This window comes from Sphaeramia orbicularis, unplaced genomic scaffold, assembly GCF_902148855.1.
Source record: "Sphaeramia orbicularis unplaced genomic scaffold, fSphaOr1.1, whole genome shotgun sequence".
Classification (NCBI taxonomy): domain Eukaryota; kingdom Metazoa; phylum Chordata; class Actinopteri; order Kurtiformes; family Apogonidae; genus Sphaeramia; species Sphaeramia orbicularis.
In genome coordinates, this window is record NW_021941569.1 from 52,619 (window position 1) to 73,584 (window position 20,966).

At 41.4% G+C, this 20,966-nt stretch overlaps 1 protein-coding gene across 2 annotated transcripts; it reads right to left on the reverse strand.

The window, feature by feature from the left end:
- Positions 1-1,337: 1,337 nt before the first annotated feature.
- Positions 1,338-20,648, reverse strand: LOC115416128 (alpha-mannosidase 2-like). 2 transcript variants are annotated; one of them, XM_030129846.1, is made up of 24 exons: positions 20,438-20,648; positions 18,872-19,015; positions 18,547-18,774; positions 18,293-18,437; positions 14,458-14,545; positions 12,329-12,412; positions 12,112-12,239; positions 11,863-12,036; positions 11,581-11,767; positions 11,309-11,486; positions 10,981-11,171; positions 8,788-8,985; positions 7,938-8,052; positions 7,780-7,847; positions 7,509-7,677; positions 7,171-7,407; positions 6,629-6,751; positions 5,224-5,338; positions 5,004-5,137; positions 4,020-4,161; positions 2,696-2,829; positions 2,341-2,535; positions 2,133-2,243; positions 1,338-1,936 (listed from the first exon to the last, which is right to left on the reverse strand). In XM_030129846.1, the coding sequence occupies exons 2-24, from the start codon at positions 19,010-19,012 to the stop codon at positions 1,763-1,765; spliced, it is 3,459 nt and encodes a 1,152-aa protein (XP_029985706.1). In that variant the 5' UTR covers positions 19,013-19,015; positions 20,438-20,648; the 3' UTR covers positions 1,338-1,762. The 2 variants fall into 2 exon arrangements, with proteins under 2 accessions (XP_029985706.1, XP_029985705.1); XM_030129845.1 differs by having other exon boundaries at positions 18,547-18,786.
- Positions 20,649-20,966: the final 318 nt, after the last annotated feature.

The following is a 20,966-nucleotide window of genomic DNA, read 5'->3' on the forward strand; positions in this document are numbered from 1 at the left end:
ATTTGCGTACCATTGTTCCTACTATTTACTGTTGTAATTTTATAAGTATAATAAAATCATATATAAATATTACAATGTCTATTTAATTACAATATTATAACATAACTATTATTTACTTGTATTATTACTATTTAGGGATGTAACGATATGAAAATTTCGTATCACAGTTACTGTGACCAAAATATCACAGTTCTCATTATTATTGTGGTATTGTTGAAATTGTGCTCAAAATGTTCAAAAAGTACTGATACACACACTGAAATAATTTAACCAAGTTGTAGTTTGAAAAAAACAACAACAAAACCAAATAACATAATTGGCGCAATGTACCTTCTATTGCCAGAACATGTGTGGATCCACTCTGTTTAAATTCCACAGTTTCCAGGTTGTTCCATACAGCAGAAACAGTTGAATCGTCGGTCCCAGTCAGTGTCTGTCCAATTAGATTCAGTTCACATCAATATTAGTTGAGTTCTAATTTTAAATGTGTGGGAAATGGGATTTTCAGTGTCAGTGTAAATGTCCACAGAGTCCACATTCCACAGTGGATGTGGACAATTTAGTTCCACATACAAGAGATTGTTCTAAGCTACAGGTGGATCCAACTGGAGGAGAATCGGAGTTGTTTGGAATTTTGGATGAATTTTGGAAATTGTAGATGTTGTGACCTTGCTGTGACCTTGAACTTTGGCCTACTGGACTAAAATGTACTGGGTTGGTCCCAGGGCCTAGGCCTATCTGTGGGGAAGATTTGGAAAAGATGGGTGGAAGAGTTTTACACTAAAGATGAGAACAAACAAACAAACAAACAAACAAACAAACAAACACACAAACAAAGCAAAGTGATCTAAATACCTCCTGGCGGAGGTAATAATACCGCGATAATAATGATAACCGTGATAATTTTAGTCACAATAACCGTGATCTGAAATTTTCATATGGTTCCATCCCGTTTCAGACATGAAGAAATGACTGGATTTCTGTTTGATTCATCTGCTGTGAGTCTGTTTGACAGTAATGCTCCCAGATCATTTCACCGTCTGCTTAAATGAACCTTCCCATAAACTCAGTCAAAACCTGCAGAAACACATTCACCTTCACCTGGAACCAGGAAGAAGAACTGATGAACGCTCCCGAATAGAACATTGTCTGATCATCAGGATTAAACAGAAACATGTGGTTCTTTCATTGTTTGTTCTCTACAATATTCACCCGTGTCTTTTTCAGAATATTACATTTGACATTTTAATTTGTTGAACTCACAAACAAACAAACTAACAAAATCAAAGAATAATTTATTTTCTCTGTTAAATTCATATAATTTCCCCAACAATAAACCCCTTTAGTTCTGATACAAAAACATTTTACATTATATCAGAAAAGAAGAAAATAAAGACATTTCTACATAAAAAATAGAACATTTAACTTCACAGTGAAGAGAAACAGCAGGTCCACGCACCACATTACCCACAATCCCACACAAACAGAGGCATGTCATTGGCTGTCACCATGGAAACGCACTCATACAGTTCAACACATTGACAGCAACTTGTTTTGGTCCCTTCGTGTTGCCATAGCAGCGATCGATCGACGACACTTCATTTAAAATAAATCAGCTTTGGATCCTTTGACCTTTGACCTTTGGGTACAGAGTTCACCCCTGGCTGAACTTTGACCTCATTCACAGTTTTAACACCAGTGATGTACGACATTCATTTTTTCCAGCTCATCTCGTCTCTGATTGGTCACTTTTTTTTTTGCTTCAGTCAAGCTCCGCCCTGAAGGCGCTGATTTCCATTGGACGCAGGCTGATGATGCGTCTCTGCTGCTGTTGCCGAGCGGATTCCAGGTCCTCGTCGTCACCGCGAAGCAAAGTTAGACCTGAACGACGGAGAGACCGGAACCTGATGGGAGCCAGGAGGTCTGCGGAGTCCACCTGGAAACAAACAACAAATAATAATAAAGAAAAGTAAAAATACTGGAAAAATAAATAACACAGTGAAATCTAAATAAAGAATACGGAAATATTAAATATAAATGATAAGAAATAAATTAAACCTATAATAAAATGTATAATTTATAATAAAACTCAACTTAAGTGACTGTTTTTAATCGGGTCATATTGTTTTTACCTCCTCGTGCACGCTCCACGTGCACTGTGGGAGCGGCTCAGGGGCGGAGCTACAGTCGAAGCCCTTCCTGTGGAGGAGCAGAGCCACTTCCTGTGATGGACTTCCTGCTTCCTGTTAAACACAAACTCCCTTCAGTCTAAACTAAACCATCAACAGTACAAACACTGAGGCTGTGACCAAACGGTGAAGTGGGCGGGGCTTGGCTCACCTGTTCGTCCTCCAGCGTCCTCAGGTTCAGCAGGTGAACGTCACATGGCAGGGAGGAGCTAACGGGCTGGAAGGGGCGGAGCTTTGGCAACAGGCCAGCGCTATGGGCGACCATATTAATGAGCGGGTGAGAGAGAGAGAGTGAGGCCAGGTGAGCGAGCAGAGAGAGGTGTTCAACTGCGGCTCCGCCCACTTCCTGTTAGAGAAAAACAGACAAAACACAGACGACTTCAGTAACAAACTTATTCATTATTCAACATTTTCAACCCAAAGTCACGTCATCCATGTTTATTATTGATTCAACCCAATCTCAGACCTATCAGTAACGACGTCCCCCTTCAGACCCCGCCCCTCACCTGAGCTCCACCCTTCCTGTCCTCCAGCAGCAGGTTGTAGAGGCTGGCTGTCAGTTTGTTGTCGGTGACGCCCTGACCCAGGCCGCGGTTATCGTCCTGCTGCAGCCGCCGGTCCAACACCACCTCCAGTTCCCCTGAGGGTCAGAGGTCAAAGGTCAGAGGTTCATTTAAAGCCGCTGTGCTTTGATTACAATAGTCCTGCCTAACAGTCCTAACAGTACTAATAGTCCTAACAGATCTAATAGTCCTAACAGATCTAATAATCCTAACAGTCCTAACAGATCTAATAGTCCTAACAGATCTAATAGTCCTAACAGTCCTAACAGTACTAATAGTCCTAACAGATCTAATAGTCCTAACAGATCTAATAGTCCTAACAGTCCTAACAGATCTAATAGTCCTAATAGTCCTAACAGATCTAATAGTCCTAACAGTCCTAACAGATCTAATAGTCCTAACAGTCCTAACAGATCTAATAGTCCTAACAGTCCTAACAGATCTAATAGTCCTAATAGTCCTAACAGATCTAATAGTCCTAACAGTCCTAACAGATCTAATAGTCCTAACAGTCCTAACAGTCCTAATAGTCCTAACAGATCTAATAGTCCTAACAGTCCTAACAGTCCTAATAGTCCTAACAGATCTAATAGTCCTAACAGTCCTAACAGATCTAATAGTCCTAACAGATCTAATAGTCCTAACAGTCCTAACAGATCTAATAGTCCTAACAGTCCTAACAGATCTAATAGTCCTAACAGTCCTAATAGTCCTAACAGTCCTAACAGATCTAATAGTCCTAACAGTCCTAACAGATCTAATAGTCCTAATAGTCCTAACAGTCCTAATAGTCCTAACAGATCTAATAGTCCTAATAGTCCTAATAGTCCTAACAGTCCTAATAGTCCTAACAGTCCTAATAGTCCTAACAGTTCTAATAGTCCTAACAGTCCTAACAGTCCTAACAGTCCTAATAGTCCTAACAGTCCTGCCTCTCCATATCAGACACTCCTCCTCTGTCTGTTTTTAAATCCCTTCTTCAAACCCATCTTTTCTCCTTGGCTTTTGGAACCATGTGAGATGTTTGAAGGTATTATCTTTATTCTATTGTTTTTATTTGGTAGTGGTTTATTGTTCTTATTTACCGATTTTATTTATTTATTTATTTTGTTGTTTTTAATTGCATGGCTTTTTAATCTATTCTTGTACTTTATTCTTTTATTTGGGTTTTATTTATTCTTCTGTACAGCACTTTGGTCCACTACAGTTGTTTTAAAGTGCTTCACAAATAAAGTTGGATTGGATTGACGTCCGCTGATCTACTCGCCTGTCCTCAGCGACGCCACGGCCTGACTCTGAGCCGACAGCAGAGTCAGTCGAGACGTGTCGTCCTGCAGGAACGAGGCCGAGGTCATGGGGTAGAAGTTGGCCTGCAGGGGGAGTTTGGACAGGGTCCGACGCTGCTGCATCTGCAAAGACAAACCACCCACAGATGATTATCAGCATCAGAGCCAATAAAGAACGTTCAACCAAGCTTATTATCGTCAACGAACTCTAACGAAATGATAAAAACTAAAATTGTAAAAACATTTTCGTTAACTGAAATAAATAAAAACTATAATTAAAAGAAAAAACATAACTGACTGAAACTGTATTGTGTGTTTATAAAACTAACTAAAATGGATAAAAATTATGGATCAAATTCCCTTCATTTTCATTTTGTCAGGTTGATATGAAGTCGATTTATTTCGCTCGTGCAATTTTAGCTGACGGCACTTCACGATCTGCCTCGTCTTGTCAGTTGTCATATAGTCGTCTTCTGGTCCCCACTCTACCTGGAAACATGGAGACTAAGCAGCAGAGTCCTGTCTGGGATTTAACCTCCTCAGACTCAGGAAATGTCAGCAAAGTACCAGCTTTTTTTGAGTTTTTTATTAAATAAGTGCCTATATTGGAAACATGATGATGCAACAGTTTTTTCAGATGCAGTTTTTAAATTTTTATGGAATGTCCTTTGTGGTGGACGGTTTTCTTTTCTTTTTATTTTGTATAAAGTTGTGAAACTCTTGTCCATAAATGTGGACAGAACACCCATAGCTGGGTCTGAGGAGGATAAATGAATATAAGAGAAAAGATAAGAAAAAACTAAACAAACACTAATAAAAACTAGCAAATGTGTTCTGAAAATGAATTCAAATGAACTGAATTAGAGAAAAAAAAGTCAAAATTAAATAAAATTAAACTCTAAATAAAAATCCAAAACTATTAGAACTTTCATTCAACCAAATCCATTCAGCGTGTGCGTCCACACCTGGAAGCTGTTCAGGTCACTGTAGAAACGGTTGCCGCTGGAGACGTCGGTGACCAGACGCATGACCAGCTCGTGGTTGACCTCCGACCTGATGTCCACAGTGTTGGAAATCTCCAGAGACCTCCCAGCATGCCCTGGGGCAGAGAGAAGAACCAACACCCTGAGGACAGTGTCCAGGACGGACTGGAAGAGCGACCAATCAGAGAGCAGCGCGTCTTACCATCCAGGTGATACAGGCGGACCGTGTGCTTGAAGTGTCGGAAACAGGAAGTGATGTCAGAGAAAACTGGACCTGAGGTGACCCGGACCAGAGGAGGTTCTGAGGACGAGTAGAGCTGTGAGGGCGAGAGACACCGAGAATGAGGAGAGAGAGGCTCAGGTGTGTGTCCAGGTGTGTGTCCAGGTGAGTTCAGGTGTGTCCAGGTGTGTGTCCAGGTGAGTTCAGGTGTGTTCAGGTGTGTGTCCAGGTATGTTCAGGTGTGTCCAGGTGTGTGTCTAGGTGTGTTCAGGTGTGTCCAGGTGTGTGTCTAGGTGAGTTCAGGTGTGTCCAGGTGTGTGTCCAGGTATGTCCAGGTGTGTTCAGGTATGTCCAGGTGTGTTCAGGTGTGTCCAGATGTGTGTCTAGGTGTGTTCAGGTGTGTTCAGGTGTGTCCAGGTGTGTGTCCAGGTGTGTGTCCAGGTGTGTTCAGGTGTGTGTCCAGGTGTGTTCAGGTGTGTCCAGGTGTGTGTCCAGGTGTGTTCAGGTGTGTGTCCAGGTGTGTTCAGGTGTGTCCAGGTGTGTGTCCAGGTATGTCCAGGTGTGTTTCAGGTGTGTCCAGATGTGTGTCTAGGTGTGTTCAGGTGTGTTCAGGTGTGTCCAGGTGTGTGTCCAGGTGTGTTCAGGTGTGTGTCCAGGTGTGTTCAGGTGTGTCCAGGTGTGTGTCCAGGTGTGTTCAGGTGTGTGTCCAGGTGTGTTCAGGTGTGTCCAGATGTGTGTCTAGGTGTGTTCAGGTGTGTTCAGGTGTGTCCAGGTGTGTGTCCAGGTGTGTTCAGGTGTGTTCAGGTGTGTGTCCAGGTATGTCCAGGTGTGTTCAGGTGTGTCCAGGTGTGTCCAGGTGTGTGTCCAGGTGTGTGTCCAGGTGTGTTCAGGTGTGTCCAGGTGTGTGTCCAGGTGTGTCCAGGTGTGTTCAGGTGTGTTCAGGTGTGTGTCCAGGTGTGTGTCCAGGTGTGTTCAGGTGTGTCCAGGTGTGTGTCCAGGTGTGTGTAGGTGTGTGTCCAGGTGTGTTCAGGTGTGTGTCCAGGTGTGTTCAGGTGTGTGTCCAGGTGTGTCCAGGTGTGTGTAGGTGTGTGTTCAGGTGTGTGTCCAGGTGTGTTCAGGTGTGTGTCCAGGTGTGTTCAGGTGTGTGTCCAGGTGTGTTCAGGTGTGTCCAGGTGTGTGTCCAGGTGTGTGTCCAGGTGTGTTCAGGTGTGTCCAGGTGTGTGTCCAGGTGTGTTCAGGTGTGTGTCCAGGTGTGTTCAGGTGTGTGTCCAGGTGTGTTCAGGTGTGTGTCCAGGTGTGTTCAGGTGTGTTCAGGTGTGTGTCTAGGTGTGTCCAGGTGTGTCCAAGTGTGTGTCCAAGTGTGTGTCCAGGTGTGTTCAGGTCTCACCTGTGGTCCGTCCTCTCCCGGCAGGAACAGGTATGCACCACTTTTGTCCCCTCTGGTTCTGGTTCCGTACCACAAGAACTGGACCTGCACCTGACGAACCAGACCGGACTGGAGGCGGAGCTTCTGCAATGACCACACCCATCAACGAGTGAGTAAGTAATTAAGTACATTTGATTTGTAGGACACTTTTTACAGACAGGGAGTCACAAAGTGCTTTAAAGTGCAAGACAATTAAAATACAGTTAAAATATAGTTAAAATAGTTAAAATATAGTTAAAATACAATTAAAAACGGTTAAAATACAGTTAAAATACAGTTAAAATAGTTAAAATATAGTTAAAATACAATTAAAAACGGTTAAAATACAGTTAAAATGCAGTTTAAATACAGTTAAAATACAGTTAAAATATAGTTAAAATAGTTAAAATACAATTAAAAATGGTTAAAATACAGTTAAAATGCAGTTTAAATATAGTTAAAATACAGTAATTAGATTCCCGTCCCTCTGGGGTTTCAGGATGCTTTTATTTTGAAGGTCTGACCTGCAGTAGCCCAGTGTGGCCAGAGCTCCATATTTGGATGTGCTTGTTGCTAAGTGACAGGGGGGCGTTGGCCTCGGGGCCCTGGGGGCGGGACACGCTAAAGTGTTTGGTCTGGACGGTCGGCGCCTCGCCGCCACGAAGGAAGACGTACCGAGCCCGGGGGGTGGAGCCGGTAGGCGCTCTGGTCACATGATACACGATGAGCGCCAGAGGAGGAAGTTCAGTGATGAAGGACAGCTGTGGGAGGAGTCAAGGAGGAGGTCATGTGGGAGGAGTCAAGGAGCAGGTCATGTGACACCGTTTACACATTCAGACATGTTAAATCGAACACGTGTCACCTGAAATGTCTCTGGGGACGCACGGCTCGGCTCCACCCACACTGCTGAGATCTGCGCCACCATTGGTCGACCTGATTCCGCCTCAATAACCCGAGCGTCAGGAGAGTCGACAACAAGATTGACGACCGAAGAGCGGCGCTGCTCAGTCGGGTTAAAGACGATCAGTGACCTGAGGATCAATAACCAGACGATCAGTTACAGTTTATCCTCACATTTGTCTGTGTTCCCTCTCCCCTGACCCCGCCCCTCTTGGCCTGACCCCGCCCCTCACCTGGGCTCATCGCTGAGTCTGAGCGGCATTTTCTGAGGCAGAGCATCATGTGCCGCTATGACATCATCCTAAAAAAAAAAAAAAGGATGACATCACTGTGACATCACATCAGGTTACATCACATGACATTCCCATGGGGTGCTGGGGTCAGAGGTCACCATTAGGAGGAAGGGTTTGGAGTCATCATGGTGGTACCGATTCTTGTCCAATAGAAGCAGCCAGTGGGCGGAGCTCTGCATCACTTGACGCAGGTTCAGGATGGAATGAAACAACCTGAAAACAGTTCAAAATACTTTATTATTATTATTTTTATTATTATTATTTAGTTTCTGTATTTCATGTAGTAAATTTAAACTTTAAAGTTAACAAAGTGCTAAACCTTTATGCTAACAACATACTACGTTAGATGCAAAATGATTGATGGGAAATGTTTTTTTTTTGTTTTAATATTTTATTTACCAGGTGGCAGTTTTATATCAGAATATTGTTATGATTATAGAAGCTTAAAGATGCTAATGACAGCTACACTGAAAATTAGACGCTAATGTACAGTGAATGATGGGAGGCTAATGCTAAATGCTAGCGGCTCACACTAAATGAGGTGGTACCTGTGGCTGTTACCATGACGACGGCATCCTTCAGCTGAGAGCATGGAGAAATCAGTAAAAACAGAAAACATGCCAATGCTAAAGAGCAGCGTATGCACATGTGTAAGAGTAGAACATGAACACATGCTAACACCGATTTAAAATGTAAACAAAGAAAATAAAATTTTAGACAGAAAAGAGATCAAGTTAATCATGTTTATTTATGGATAACTCATCTAAGCATTGTAAATGTATAAATACACTGAAATGCTAATGCTAGCATCAACCCTTACAACTGACAATGGTTTACTGGACGACATGCTAATGTCCAAATGCTAAGTTCAAAGGATAGTGTATCCGTCTCTAAATGTTTCTTGTATGCTAACAGCTAACCGCCCCGATGCTAACAGGACATGGTCACCTGGTGCCGTAGTCGATCACCACGGGGTCACGGGCGGTGCCAGTGACGGCATCATGATGCTGGAACAGCCCTAGGCTCCGCCTCCCCACTGTAAGACGCCCGAAGTGTTCCTTAGCTGGGAAGTCGTCAACTAGCCGTCCATCACCACGGAAACGGCGCATCTCAGCCAACGTAAGGCTGAAGAGGATTTCTGTCGCTCTGATGACATCATCAACAAATGACATCAGTGATGAAGGTGTCATCATGAAAATAAGTTATTTTTAATTTTGCATGGAAAAACAAAAAGCATCTCCTCAAAAAAGACAGACTTTCAGGATCTAGAAAAGAGGCAGGATTTGAGGCATTGGATTTTATTGATTTAAACAGTACAGTCTACTCTCGTTAAACCGCCCGCCGTTATACCGCCATTTCCGCTTATCGCCATCCGCCAGCCCAGTCCCATGCACAAACAACACTTATACCATTGATTTCCCGACCGTTATACCGCCAGCGGCGCGGCGCGGCGCGGCACCTCCGAGGTGCGCCGCCGTGGCACCTCCGAGGTGCGCCGCCGTGGCACCTCCGAGGTGCGCCGCCGTGGCACCTCCGAGGTGCGGCTCCCAGTGTTGTCTTTTCCGTGGAAACCGGGTCGAAATGGCTCTTTGAGTGTTAAAGGTTGCCGATCCCTGCCTTACAACATAACAGAATCAAGATTTATTTAGAAACGCAATTAGAACGGGTTAACAGAGGCAGCATAGACATCATATAGTAAAAGACATGCACATTATGGACGCAACCCGTTGTAACGCCATTTTCGCTATACCGCCAATTTGGCCGTGAACGGAAGTTGGCGGTATAACGAGAGTAGACTGTACATTTAAAATGAAATGGATTAAGGAATGTCTAGCAGCTCCTCAGTCTATTTGGTGTTTTATTCCACACAACATATTTAAACATGCTGGAGGTTTACTTTTTTATTGTCTTGTAATTACAGTCTCACCAGACTCCCTTTGAAACTTTCTAAATTCTATCAACAAGCTCTACTTTCTTGGAAACTTTGCTATACACACAATTTTTCTCCACACAAAGCTATTATTTGGAATAATGAAAATGCTATTGTTAGAAAGAAATCAATTTTTTCACAGAGCTGGATCGACAAAGACCTTATTTTCATTAAAGACCTCTTTGACAAAGATGGAAACTTATTAAGATACGAACAATTTATGATAATAAATCCGTTTCCAATTCCAAATAAAGAATACAAGTATGTATTCAAAGCAATCCCTAATGGTATTTTCTTACTTGTGAGAAGTCATCTTAGTTATCAAACATCACAGACAGATAAGCCTGGTTTATGGATTAATGGCATTAATATTTTTAGCTGCAGCTGCATGAAAGGAGGAACATTTCCCCCAGAGGGAAAACAGTCTGGAATTCAACTGTCTCTAAAACTGAGTGGTCAAAAACATGGACATGACCATAGAAATACTGGATTACAAACAAAATCTGAATTATACATCTACAGATTTTACATAACATATCCATCCAACGCTATTTTGTCTTGATTTTCTGACGTGGAACAAATGTGTAACTTTTGTCATTCTGAATCTGAAACTACTCTACACTTATTCTGTGTGAACACTCTTCTAATTTCTGGTCTAAAATTGAAAAATATATCATATCTAGAAGTAATGAAAAGATAACTATAACATCCCAAAATGTAATTACGTATTTTAAACATGACATTCACAATTTAGAATTTGTTGTAAAATTGTTCATTTTATTTGGAAAATTTCATATACATAAAAATAAATAGACCAAAATACACCCAAGTTTTAAAATCTTCCTATTGGAACTGGAAAAATATATTAAATCTTTAGAATTTATCTATAATAAAAAAAGCTCTAACACCCTGGATATTTATAAACACTTCTTTAATATTGACTGAACTCTGTTGCATTTATTTATTTTTGTTAAATCTGTTATTTTTATGTATTTATTTACTTTATACTATTATTTGTATATTATGCTTTGTGTCTTTAAATCTATGCAGTATTTTCTTAAACTTATTTGTTTAAATGCTTTTCCCTCTCTGACATCTTGTTTGTTCAAATTTTTGGATTGTATACTCAAATGTTTTCAATAAAGTTGGAAAAAAAAAAAAAAAAAAAAAGGTGTCATCATGAATAAAGGGATAAATAAAGCTACAGTTACCTGAGCGTGGCCTCCAGCGTGCGGTCCAGGCGTTTGTAGAACGGTCTGGACGTGTAGTATCCGCTCCAGTAGTGGTCGTCGCGGTCGGCGTACGTAAAGAAGTCGCCGCTAACCGTGGGTAAATTCGCTCCAGTCGAACGCAGCTGCCTCTGCTGCGCCGCAAAGTAATCTGCCAACGTCCCGAAGCGAGCCTGGGAGACGGGTAGATGACGGACAGACGGTCACTGTTAGGCCCCGCCCCCTCCCAGGAGATGGGTAGATGACAGACAGACGGTCACTGTTAGGCTCCGCCCCCTCCCAGGCACCCAGGCCCCGCCTCCTCACTCACCTTGACATGGAGCTCCAGATGCTGCTCGAAGTAGTCGAACAGTTTCTGGTAGTTACTGAACTGAGCGTCCCATTCGCTGGAGTCGACGAATCGGAAGTCGTCACCGAGGGGAACGAGAAGGACAGACGTTCGGAAGAGGCGGGACTTCTGACGGTACTGGTCCAATAGGAGAAGAGCTCTGAGACACAGAAGAAACAACAGAAAACAAACATCAGCCAGAAAACAGACATTTCCGTATGAAATCGCTGATGTCTGAGCTCCGCCCCTCTCACCGCTCCTCTACGTTCTCTTTTGTGATTGGCTGTGGCGAGATCCTCCAGGGGCAGAAGACCCGCCCCCCCGGCAGGCGGTGGAAGTCGAACTGACAGCACACCGACGGGTTCGGACCACACGTGTGCGGCACGTCGTAGCTGTAGAACGGCATCATGTGACACGTGATGTCACTGCGGGACGAGGAGTCTAACACGGAAAGTGGGCGGAGTTAGAGCGACCATTACAGGACAACGGTGCTTGTATTTCTCATTCTACTCGGTATTTAATTTCTTTCTTCCCACCCCAGTTCTGTCGCCATAGAAACTCCAGTGTCTGTTGGCGAGCGAAGTGCTTCTTGATGGCGTAGTGAACGCGCTGGATGACCATGTTCTGAAGCCCCGCCCCCTTCAACAGGTAGGTCATGGAAGGGGAGTGGCCAAAAGGGTCGATGGCCCAGCCGCTGCTCGGCTTCACACCTGGACACGAAACAAACACACATGAAAACAGGCGACGTGATGATGTCATACATAGAGGAGGAAGTGATGTCACACCCAGGTGGCGCTGTATCCACTGGTGTCCTTCGATCAGCTGATCCAACAGAGCGAAGTAGTGCGAGTTGGCCTCGTCCGCCATGACCCAGCCGCCCGTCACCAGCTCCAACTGCCCCGCCTCCAGCAGCCTGGCCAATCACAGAGCAGAGCGGGTCAGAGTGACGCCGGCTCACACAGGTAGGACACAGACAGGTGAGGAGACAGAGGGAGGGTTCACCGTTTGACCAGCGCCCTCTTCTGCTCGTCGATGTCATTCCACCATTTAGAGAAATAACTGACCTCTGCCCAGATCATCTTCCTCCTGTAGACGAGAAAATAAACAACAAACGCACAAGACGACACGAAAACTGAAGAAAAAGGCACTTTTTCAACCAGCTGAATATGTTAGAATATGTTTATATAGTGATATTAATTAAAGCCAAATATCAACATGATTCAAAGACAAAGATATAATTTTAAGCATATTTGAAAAAAAAAAAAAAAGAGTCAAATTTCAGAACAAAGTCACATTTTTTATTAGAAATTCCATTGAAATTTCAAAATGTAAAAGATTTTTCCTTTTGCTGTCGTTAAATGTAAAAAAAAAAAAAAAGTCAGAAAATAATGACTTTCTTGAATTAGAAAATGACTCAAAGTTCATTCAAAACTATACAAGTAGGTTAATTAAGCCTTTAAGACCTGGAACTATTTCTATAGCAACTTCTTAAGTGATTTATCTCTATTTATTTTAATATTATCCTCCGTATTTTACATGTTTTCAGTGTAAATCCTGTATTTTCTATATTTAATTTGTTGTTCATGTAGATGTTCATTAAAGCTCAGAGTAAATTCAAAGGTTATTTGATCAAAAGAGAGAAAACTGAAGAAAAAGGGACTTTTTTTCAGTCAAATCGATCATTAATTAAATTCTAAAACTACCATTTTATGCTGATGATATTGTGAACTATTTTTACAGTGACTTAAGTCATTTATCTCCATTTATTCTAATAATCTCCTCTGTATTTGACATGTTTTCAGTGTAACTCCTGTATTTTTCTATATTTCTATATCCTGTAGATGTTCCTTCAAGTAAAGTCAAAGGTTCTAATACGTGAACTTATAAACATATAAAGGTGGGTGTGGTTCTGCTGGTTCTGAACAGACCTGCTGTCATCACTCATGTAAACACATCAGCTAAAATTTCCTTAGGGGGTCAAAGGAGTGGCCATTTTTGTCCAAAAAAACAAAAAAATAAACCCAGTGTTGAAATAATGCTAATCCATTTATGCACAGACTACTGATATTATTTGACAGTGGAAGCTCTACTTTCATAAATATCAGATTTGGAATATGGTATAATAGGGTTAGGGTTAATATGGTATAATAACCCTAACACCTGGCGGGAGGGGGGGGGGCATTGAAATTAATAAATTCAGTATAGAACAGAATATAGCATAGAATATAAAATAATAACACAGAATAGAAGAAAATAAATTAGAATAGAATTCTTAAAACAGCATTAGAAGGAGCATAAATAACTGGTGGACAGACGTGACATTACCCATGATGCTCTGGTCAGTCCCAGTACTTTATTAGGAATAAACTTCTAGACTTCCTATTGCTAATTGTGCTCTTCTTCATAAATGTTGGTATTGTGGATCTAAAACAATCCCAGCTGACACAAAAACACTAAATGTGTCAGTGGACGGATGTGACATGGTTGTTGTGGATCCCATCATACTGATGCTCTGCAGCCATGTCAGCGTTTACACTAATGATCCCTGTGCAAAAACTAGGAGCACTATTATTTATTGGATAGTTTAGCATCAGACTAAAGAGGAAAGAACAATCTAGAATTGTTCTTTGTGTCTAAAAATGCTTCTTATTGTAAAAGTGTTGATGTAAACAGTGCTGTGTGCCATTCTTCATGTATGTATTGGTGGAACAGAAGCAGGATGGATCAGCACCATACTCCAGATTGAACCTGTACAAATAAAACATGTGATATGGAGGAGAGAATCTGGGAAGAAAAACTGGGGAATCCAAAAGAAGAGAAGATTTGTTTTTAGCTCAATTCAGTTCAAATAGAACTTGTCCATTTGTGACATGAAAATATAGCATTAATTGTGCTGAAATGGTTCATTTTGGAGCTGAAAACATAGTTCATATGAGCATCAACATGTTGAACAGAACTGAAATCCTGTCCATTTGAACAACTGTCATTTACCAACACAAAGTTCCTTTGGATTCACTGAGACTGATTTAATATGAACACAGACACAAAGAAGAGCTGTGAGCACATGTGAGATGAAATAAAGGTGGGTGTGGTTCTGCAGGTGGGTGTGGTTCTGCAGGTTCTGAACACACCTGCTGTCGTCGCTCAGTTTCAGAACCATGTTGTTCAGGATGTGTCTGGTCTGATCCTCATAGTAAAGGTCAAAGGTCTTCAGCCAACCTGCAACACAACCAGCACAGTCACAAACCCAACCAGAACCTGAACCAGAACCAGAACCAGAACCCTGGATCCACTTCAGGTCCAGATCAACATGTTCAGACCAAAGACCAGCTGGAGAACCTTTTAAGGACCAACATTAGAACAGGCTTCTTCTGGTTTATTTATTCTGTTTTTGTCATTTAAGTGTCAGAAAATGTCCTTTTTGACAATTGTTTTGCACATTATTACTTCTACCTTTCAATATCTGTCCATTAATTATCACTATTACATTATATGTAATAAATGATTCAAACTGTGTTATAATTAAAAAAAATCTTTTTCAATTTTTCATCATATTTATTATGAAAAACAAGTGTAAATATTCATAATGAAACTTATTATAGAATTTTCCACGTGTTCATACATTTGAGTCAGGGTTCAACCTGTGGCTTTGGAAAATACGACTACTTCATTTAAATTCATTTTATTTTAGGTGGTGAAAAAGATAAGTGTGTGTTGGTGTAAGTCCAGACTAGGGATGGAACCATATATGAAAATTTCATATCACGGTTATTGTGACCAAAATTATCACAGTTATCATTATTATCTCAGTATTGTTAAAATTGTGCTCAAAATGTTCAAAAAGTACTGATACACACACTGAAAGAATTGAACCAAGTTGGATAAAAAAAAACACAACAACAAAAAAACCAAATAAAATAATTGGTACAATGTACCTTCTGTTGCAGAAACATTCAAATATGATGCTTAACAAACCTTTTCAAAGACTTTAAAAGTGAATTAGGGATGTAACGATTACCGGTATAAACGATAAACGGCCGTAAAACTGCAGACGGTTAGTATTACATTTAAATTCTAATTATCATGATAACTGTGTTTGATTACCATACTTTTAGGGGAAAAAACCTGATGTAAAGATCTGCTGTAATATCAAATATTTGAGTATAGTTTTAATTTATTACAGTTTTAATTGTATATACCTAATATTTGGAACCAATATTCACATATTCACAGACCCACAGTAGGTCAGTGAACGCACCACAGTGGGTCAGTGAACGCACCACAGTGGGTCAGTGAACGCACCACAGTGGGTCAGTGAACGCACCACAGTAGGTCACCCACAGACAGAGGTCCACATGCACACGCTGTTGATGACGTTCCAGTTCAGATTTACAAATGGACTGAGACTGAAAACATGAACCTGAGGTAGACGTTCAGGGTCCACAGCACATGAACCAGCAGAGTAAATATTTGAACTGACTGTTATTTATTTACACGTTTGTTTTACTGGATAGTTTAAATTCAGCTTTGAGTTCAGAAATACTGTACGAAGATTTTATTTGACAGGATCCTTCAACACTTCATCTTTTTCCTCAGAGTTTAAAATGTTTTTGTTCCACACAGAAATGTAATTTTATTTTATTTTCTCTACAATTGTTCAATGATTTCATAAAAACAACACGATAGTTTTGACCCCTGAGACAAATTCAGCCTCAAGGAGTTTTACAATCTATTTATATCTGTCTGTCTGTCTGTCTGTCCATTTAATGACATAATCCCATTATCTGCAGAATGCTTTGACATTTCTGCACCAAATGTACACACAGATGATCTAATCTAATTTATAATTCAGTAACTTTAACAGAATTTTACACTAGATTTGTTCCAGGGGTATTCAAAGTGCACAGTATGTTCTGTTTTTTTATATAGAACATAAAGATACAATAGATGTGTGCAGGGTTACGTTCATTTTAGTGGTTATATGGGTTGTGTCTAGTTGTAGACAGAGCCCTCATTTCACTGACTGATTCAAATACACACATTGGATCAGTCTATGACCTGGAGACATCTGACTGTAGATTTACACATACAGTACAACTATTAACCAACTTCAGCCGTGGCCTAGATGGCTGGAGGGTCAGCTTGTGACCAAAGGGTTACCGGTTCGATTCCCTGGACTGGCGGAGAGTTGTTGGCTGATGTGCCCTTAAGCAAGGCCTGACATGGTGAGCCCACTGCTCCAAGTATAGAGTGAAGGGTTAAAGGTGTGTGGTGCATGTTTATGTGTGTGACAAAATAAAGACGCTATTCTGTTCAGTTCTATACAAACCACAAAAATACAGAGTAGGGATGTAACGATAAACAGCAGTAAAACTGCAGACGGTTAGTATTAGCATTTTAATTCTAATTCTCATGATAACTGTGTTTGATTACCGCACTTTTAGGGGAAAAAACCCTGTGGAAAGATCTGCTTTAATGTCAAATATTTGAGTATAGTTTGAATTTATTACAGTTTTAATTTTCTATACCTAATATTTGGAACCAATATTCACTATTAAAGTCTTTGAAAAGGTTCATTAAGCATCTGTGTGTTATTTATGCAATAAATTATATACATTTTTCAAATCGGATTTTATATATTTTTTGTGTTTTATTGTCCTTTTGTGTTTTTATAGTAGGTTAAAGTGAAAAAATAACAGATGATGTAGATGAAGTTGTGCTGAAAAAACAGATCCCAAACATGGGTATAGTAAACATTTGTTTCTATAGTATATAAAGGCCAAACCAAAAGGACTGAAAAACAGACAGAATAGACTCAGACCACTAAGGGTTAATATGGGAATGTTTCTGACACAGAAGGGACAGTGGGACTGTTATATTATTTTTATTTATTTATTTATTTTCAAAATAAAACTCAGTTAAATTATTTCAGTGTGTGTATTAGTACTTTCTGAACATTTTGAGCACAATTTCATTAATACCATGATAATAATGAAAACAGGACCAGTGTCCTTGTAGCTTACCGGCCAAATTCAAAGCTTTGGGAAATGTATCCAGATGTCATTTCTTCTCCCCCAGTTCTGTGTATTTATTCTATTACAGAAATAGTCCATGTTTTGCTCATATTCAATCAGATCTGTAAAAAATTCAAATTCACACTTGATATCATTGATACTGATTTATTGGATCAATCCACTTCCTATCTGTTAGAATGGGAACATTTTTCAAAGTGGCACCAAATCCAGAATCAGATCCAGATTGAAAAAATAATATCAATCCCTTGTGTTGACATCATCATACAGAAGCTGTACACCAAGTTTGAAGTCAATCGGAATTGTAGTTTCAGAGAAGACGACGATTGAAAGTTTTGTAACGGACGACAGACGCCGACGGACGCCACATGACGACAATAGCGTACAGCCTGTCAGCCGGTAAGCTAAAAACTGTGATAATTTTGGTCACAATAACTGTGATTTAAAATTTTCATATGGTTCCATCCCTAATACAGAGAGAAAGAGTGAAAAAAATCTGCAAAACACAAAAAAACCCACATGAAATCCCACTGGTAGAACACTCCAGAACAGCTCTATCATTATTAAATACAATTATGTCCAAGAATTCTCCACTAAAACGCTGATAAAAGTCACAGAAACCTTCCATGTCTCTGTCACCGACTGCACTCTGCTGCTCTAAGCTCTGCCCACTTCCACCCCTCAGGCCAATGACAGACCTCTACCCTCATGTGTTCTAGACCAATAGAACGAACACGACCTCAGATCAAAGATGGCGGTTGGGTTCTGTGTCACCAGAGACGCAGTCGTCTTCAAAGGGTTAAATTTTGCAGTCGGTTTACGAGAGAATGACGACCGTTCGCAAAGTGACGACAAATTAAACGTTTTCAACTGTCCGTGTCGTTCGGACCAACTGGGGTCGGCGTCGGGTCTGAAATGCGGTTTTCGGACTTACCCGGGTCATTATGTGAGTGAGGAACCACGAAGACTTCCAGCGGCTGCTCGTTCCACTCGTTGCCTTGGTAACGGATCTCAAAGCCCTGTTTCCAGGCGCCGCCGTCGGGGTTATCGAAGGGTAAAAGGTCGTAAACATCCAGAAGCTGAACGACGAAAAAAAAAAGGTTCAGTTCATCCAAAACAAACTTCACATACAGACACATGAACCCGATCTGAACTTCAGCTTCTAAATATGGTCAAACCGACTCTCACCTTCACACCCTCGGCTCCACCCTTCATCTCGTCAGCCAATCGGCAGCCTGGGAGCGGGTCGCCCTGGTTGTGGGCGGGGTCTGCACTGCTGTTGGATCCTCCTCTTCCCCTTGTTTCCCATGATGCTTTGTGTTGGAGAAGAGAGTTACGCAGCGTCGCCACCAGGCGGTTGTTTTCGGTGAGAAGATGTTCCAACCTGTCAATCTTCAGTTGGAGGCGGGACAAGTCCTGAAACACACTCTGATTGGTTAAAGGCTCCTGTCCATATAATAAATAATCTGTTTCCTCTAATCCGAACGTTCACACCAGTCTGTTCTTTACTCACTTCGTCCAGGTGTCCAGCAGGTGGCGCCCCGCTGTGTTGTAGCTCCGCCCCCTGCATCATTTCCAACATACGGTAGAACGACACCACGGCCACACAGAAGACTCCGCCCACCAGAAGTGGAAGCACCCGACTCCTCTTCATCACCTGTCAGTTAATAATCAATATGCTGATGACGTGATCAGGCCTGGCTCCACCCCTCTGACCTTCAACATTAGACCAACCCATCTACCACCAGGACACGCCCCCTAGTGCAACATTATAAGACCAACCCATCTACCACCAAGACACACCCCCTAATGCAACATTATCAGACTGAATCAGAGCGCAGTGGCTCCAGTCCACCGGAGGGCGCTGACACTCCTCCAAAAGGGTTTAAAGCCAAACTAGGAAACATGTGACTGTTTGGGTTCTTCTGCCATTGTCCACCACAGACCAAATCCAGCTGGACCGGCCTCAGTCCACCACAGACCAAATCCAGCTGGACCGGCCTCAGTCCACCACAGACCAAATCCAGCTGGACCGGCCTCAGTCCACCACAGACCAAATCCAGCTGGACCGGCCTCAGTCCACCACAGACCGCCAACAGGCTGATGCTGGTCCAACTCCACAGGATCCAGTTTCTGCGTCACGTTGCTCATGTTTGTCTTTGTTTCCTTTGTGATGTGTTCATCTGTTTGTGTATGAAACATGGACAACACATGGATGGACCATGTGTCAGTCTGGTTTAAGTGTCTGCAGGGGCAGGTGTGGTCTCAGTGGGAGGGGTCACATGGTGTCAGGTGTCAGCAGGTGGAACAGGTGTCATTACTGTGTGTGTTTTGTGTTACAGAAAATGCACAGAATCCAACTTCGACATTTGAACGGCCGTTGTGTTTAGTCCTTTCACTCATCAGACGTGTCATAAATACCAGAACATTTGAGGTCAGATTTGTTTCATTTTCACCATGAAAACAGAAGATGTCTTAAAAATTTAAACATTGATATGAAAATGGAAGAGGCAGTTAAAGACAACGAACTGAGATGTTTTACTAGAGGAGACTCCTGTGAGCACCAGGAGATTAACGAGGAAATGTGGATTATTAATATGCATTATTATTATAATCATAAACAACGATGATAATGATAATAATAATACTAATAATACTAATAATAATATTGATTATACAAATTACTCTCATTTTCTTCAGATTACTCTGAATATTACAATCTGAACTCATTCATTCTTGTTTTTTTTCTTAATATTGTGATTCATTTTAGTTCTTATGACCCCATTACTGTAAACAATAATATTTTCTTGATGACTTACCAAACTCAATAAAAACAAAAACTGAATTTATTAATAATCCTGCGTAAACTCATATTTTCCTTGTTTTTTTTTAATATTCTGATCTGTACTCCTCTTTCTTAGTGTTTTTTTCGCCACCATTCTGATGTAAACTTCTTTATTTTATTACCACCTGAATGTAAACTGGTCTTTTTCCTGTTTTCCGTCATATTCCGTACTTTCTAACAGTTCCTGTGCACTTTTCTTTGCTAAAACTCAAACTCAGGTAAACTCAGACCCACCTGACTCTCCACTTCCGCCTTCACAAACCGAGGTTTGCCTCGCGCGCTCCGTAACGTCGCGCGCCCGTTCTCCCGCTGTGCTCGCGGACCGGTCCACTGTGTTCCCCGTTAAACTGGCGCCCGTTTTAACGATTTAATAAAATAAACCGAGTCCGTGAGTGACGCTGAAGTACCCGCTGCTGCGCGAGTTCAGGATGACACTTGCGCCTGCGCAGTACTGTCTGTTTTGCTTCCGGTTTGGTTGAGCTGACTCAGCGCAGCACGAGCACGATTTCCGGTCAGAGCCACGTGCGGTTTCCGGTCAGATGATAAAGTTCAGCCTGTTTGTCCAAACTGTTTCACTGTTAACCTGAGCTGTTCCACAACAAACATGAAAGAAAAAGAAGATAATTTAAATAAAATAATTAAATCCGCATCAGTCAGACAAACCCCTGAACCTGAATGACGTCACCAACCAAACACTACACATGGGACAGTTGAAAGTTCCAGAAAAGATAACTCTAACATCCCAAAATGTAATGACATATTT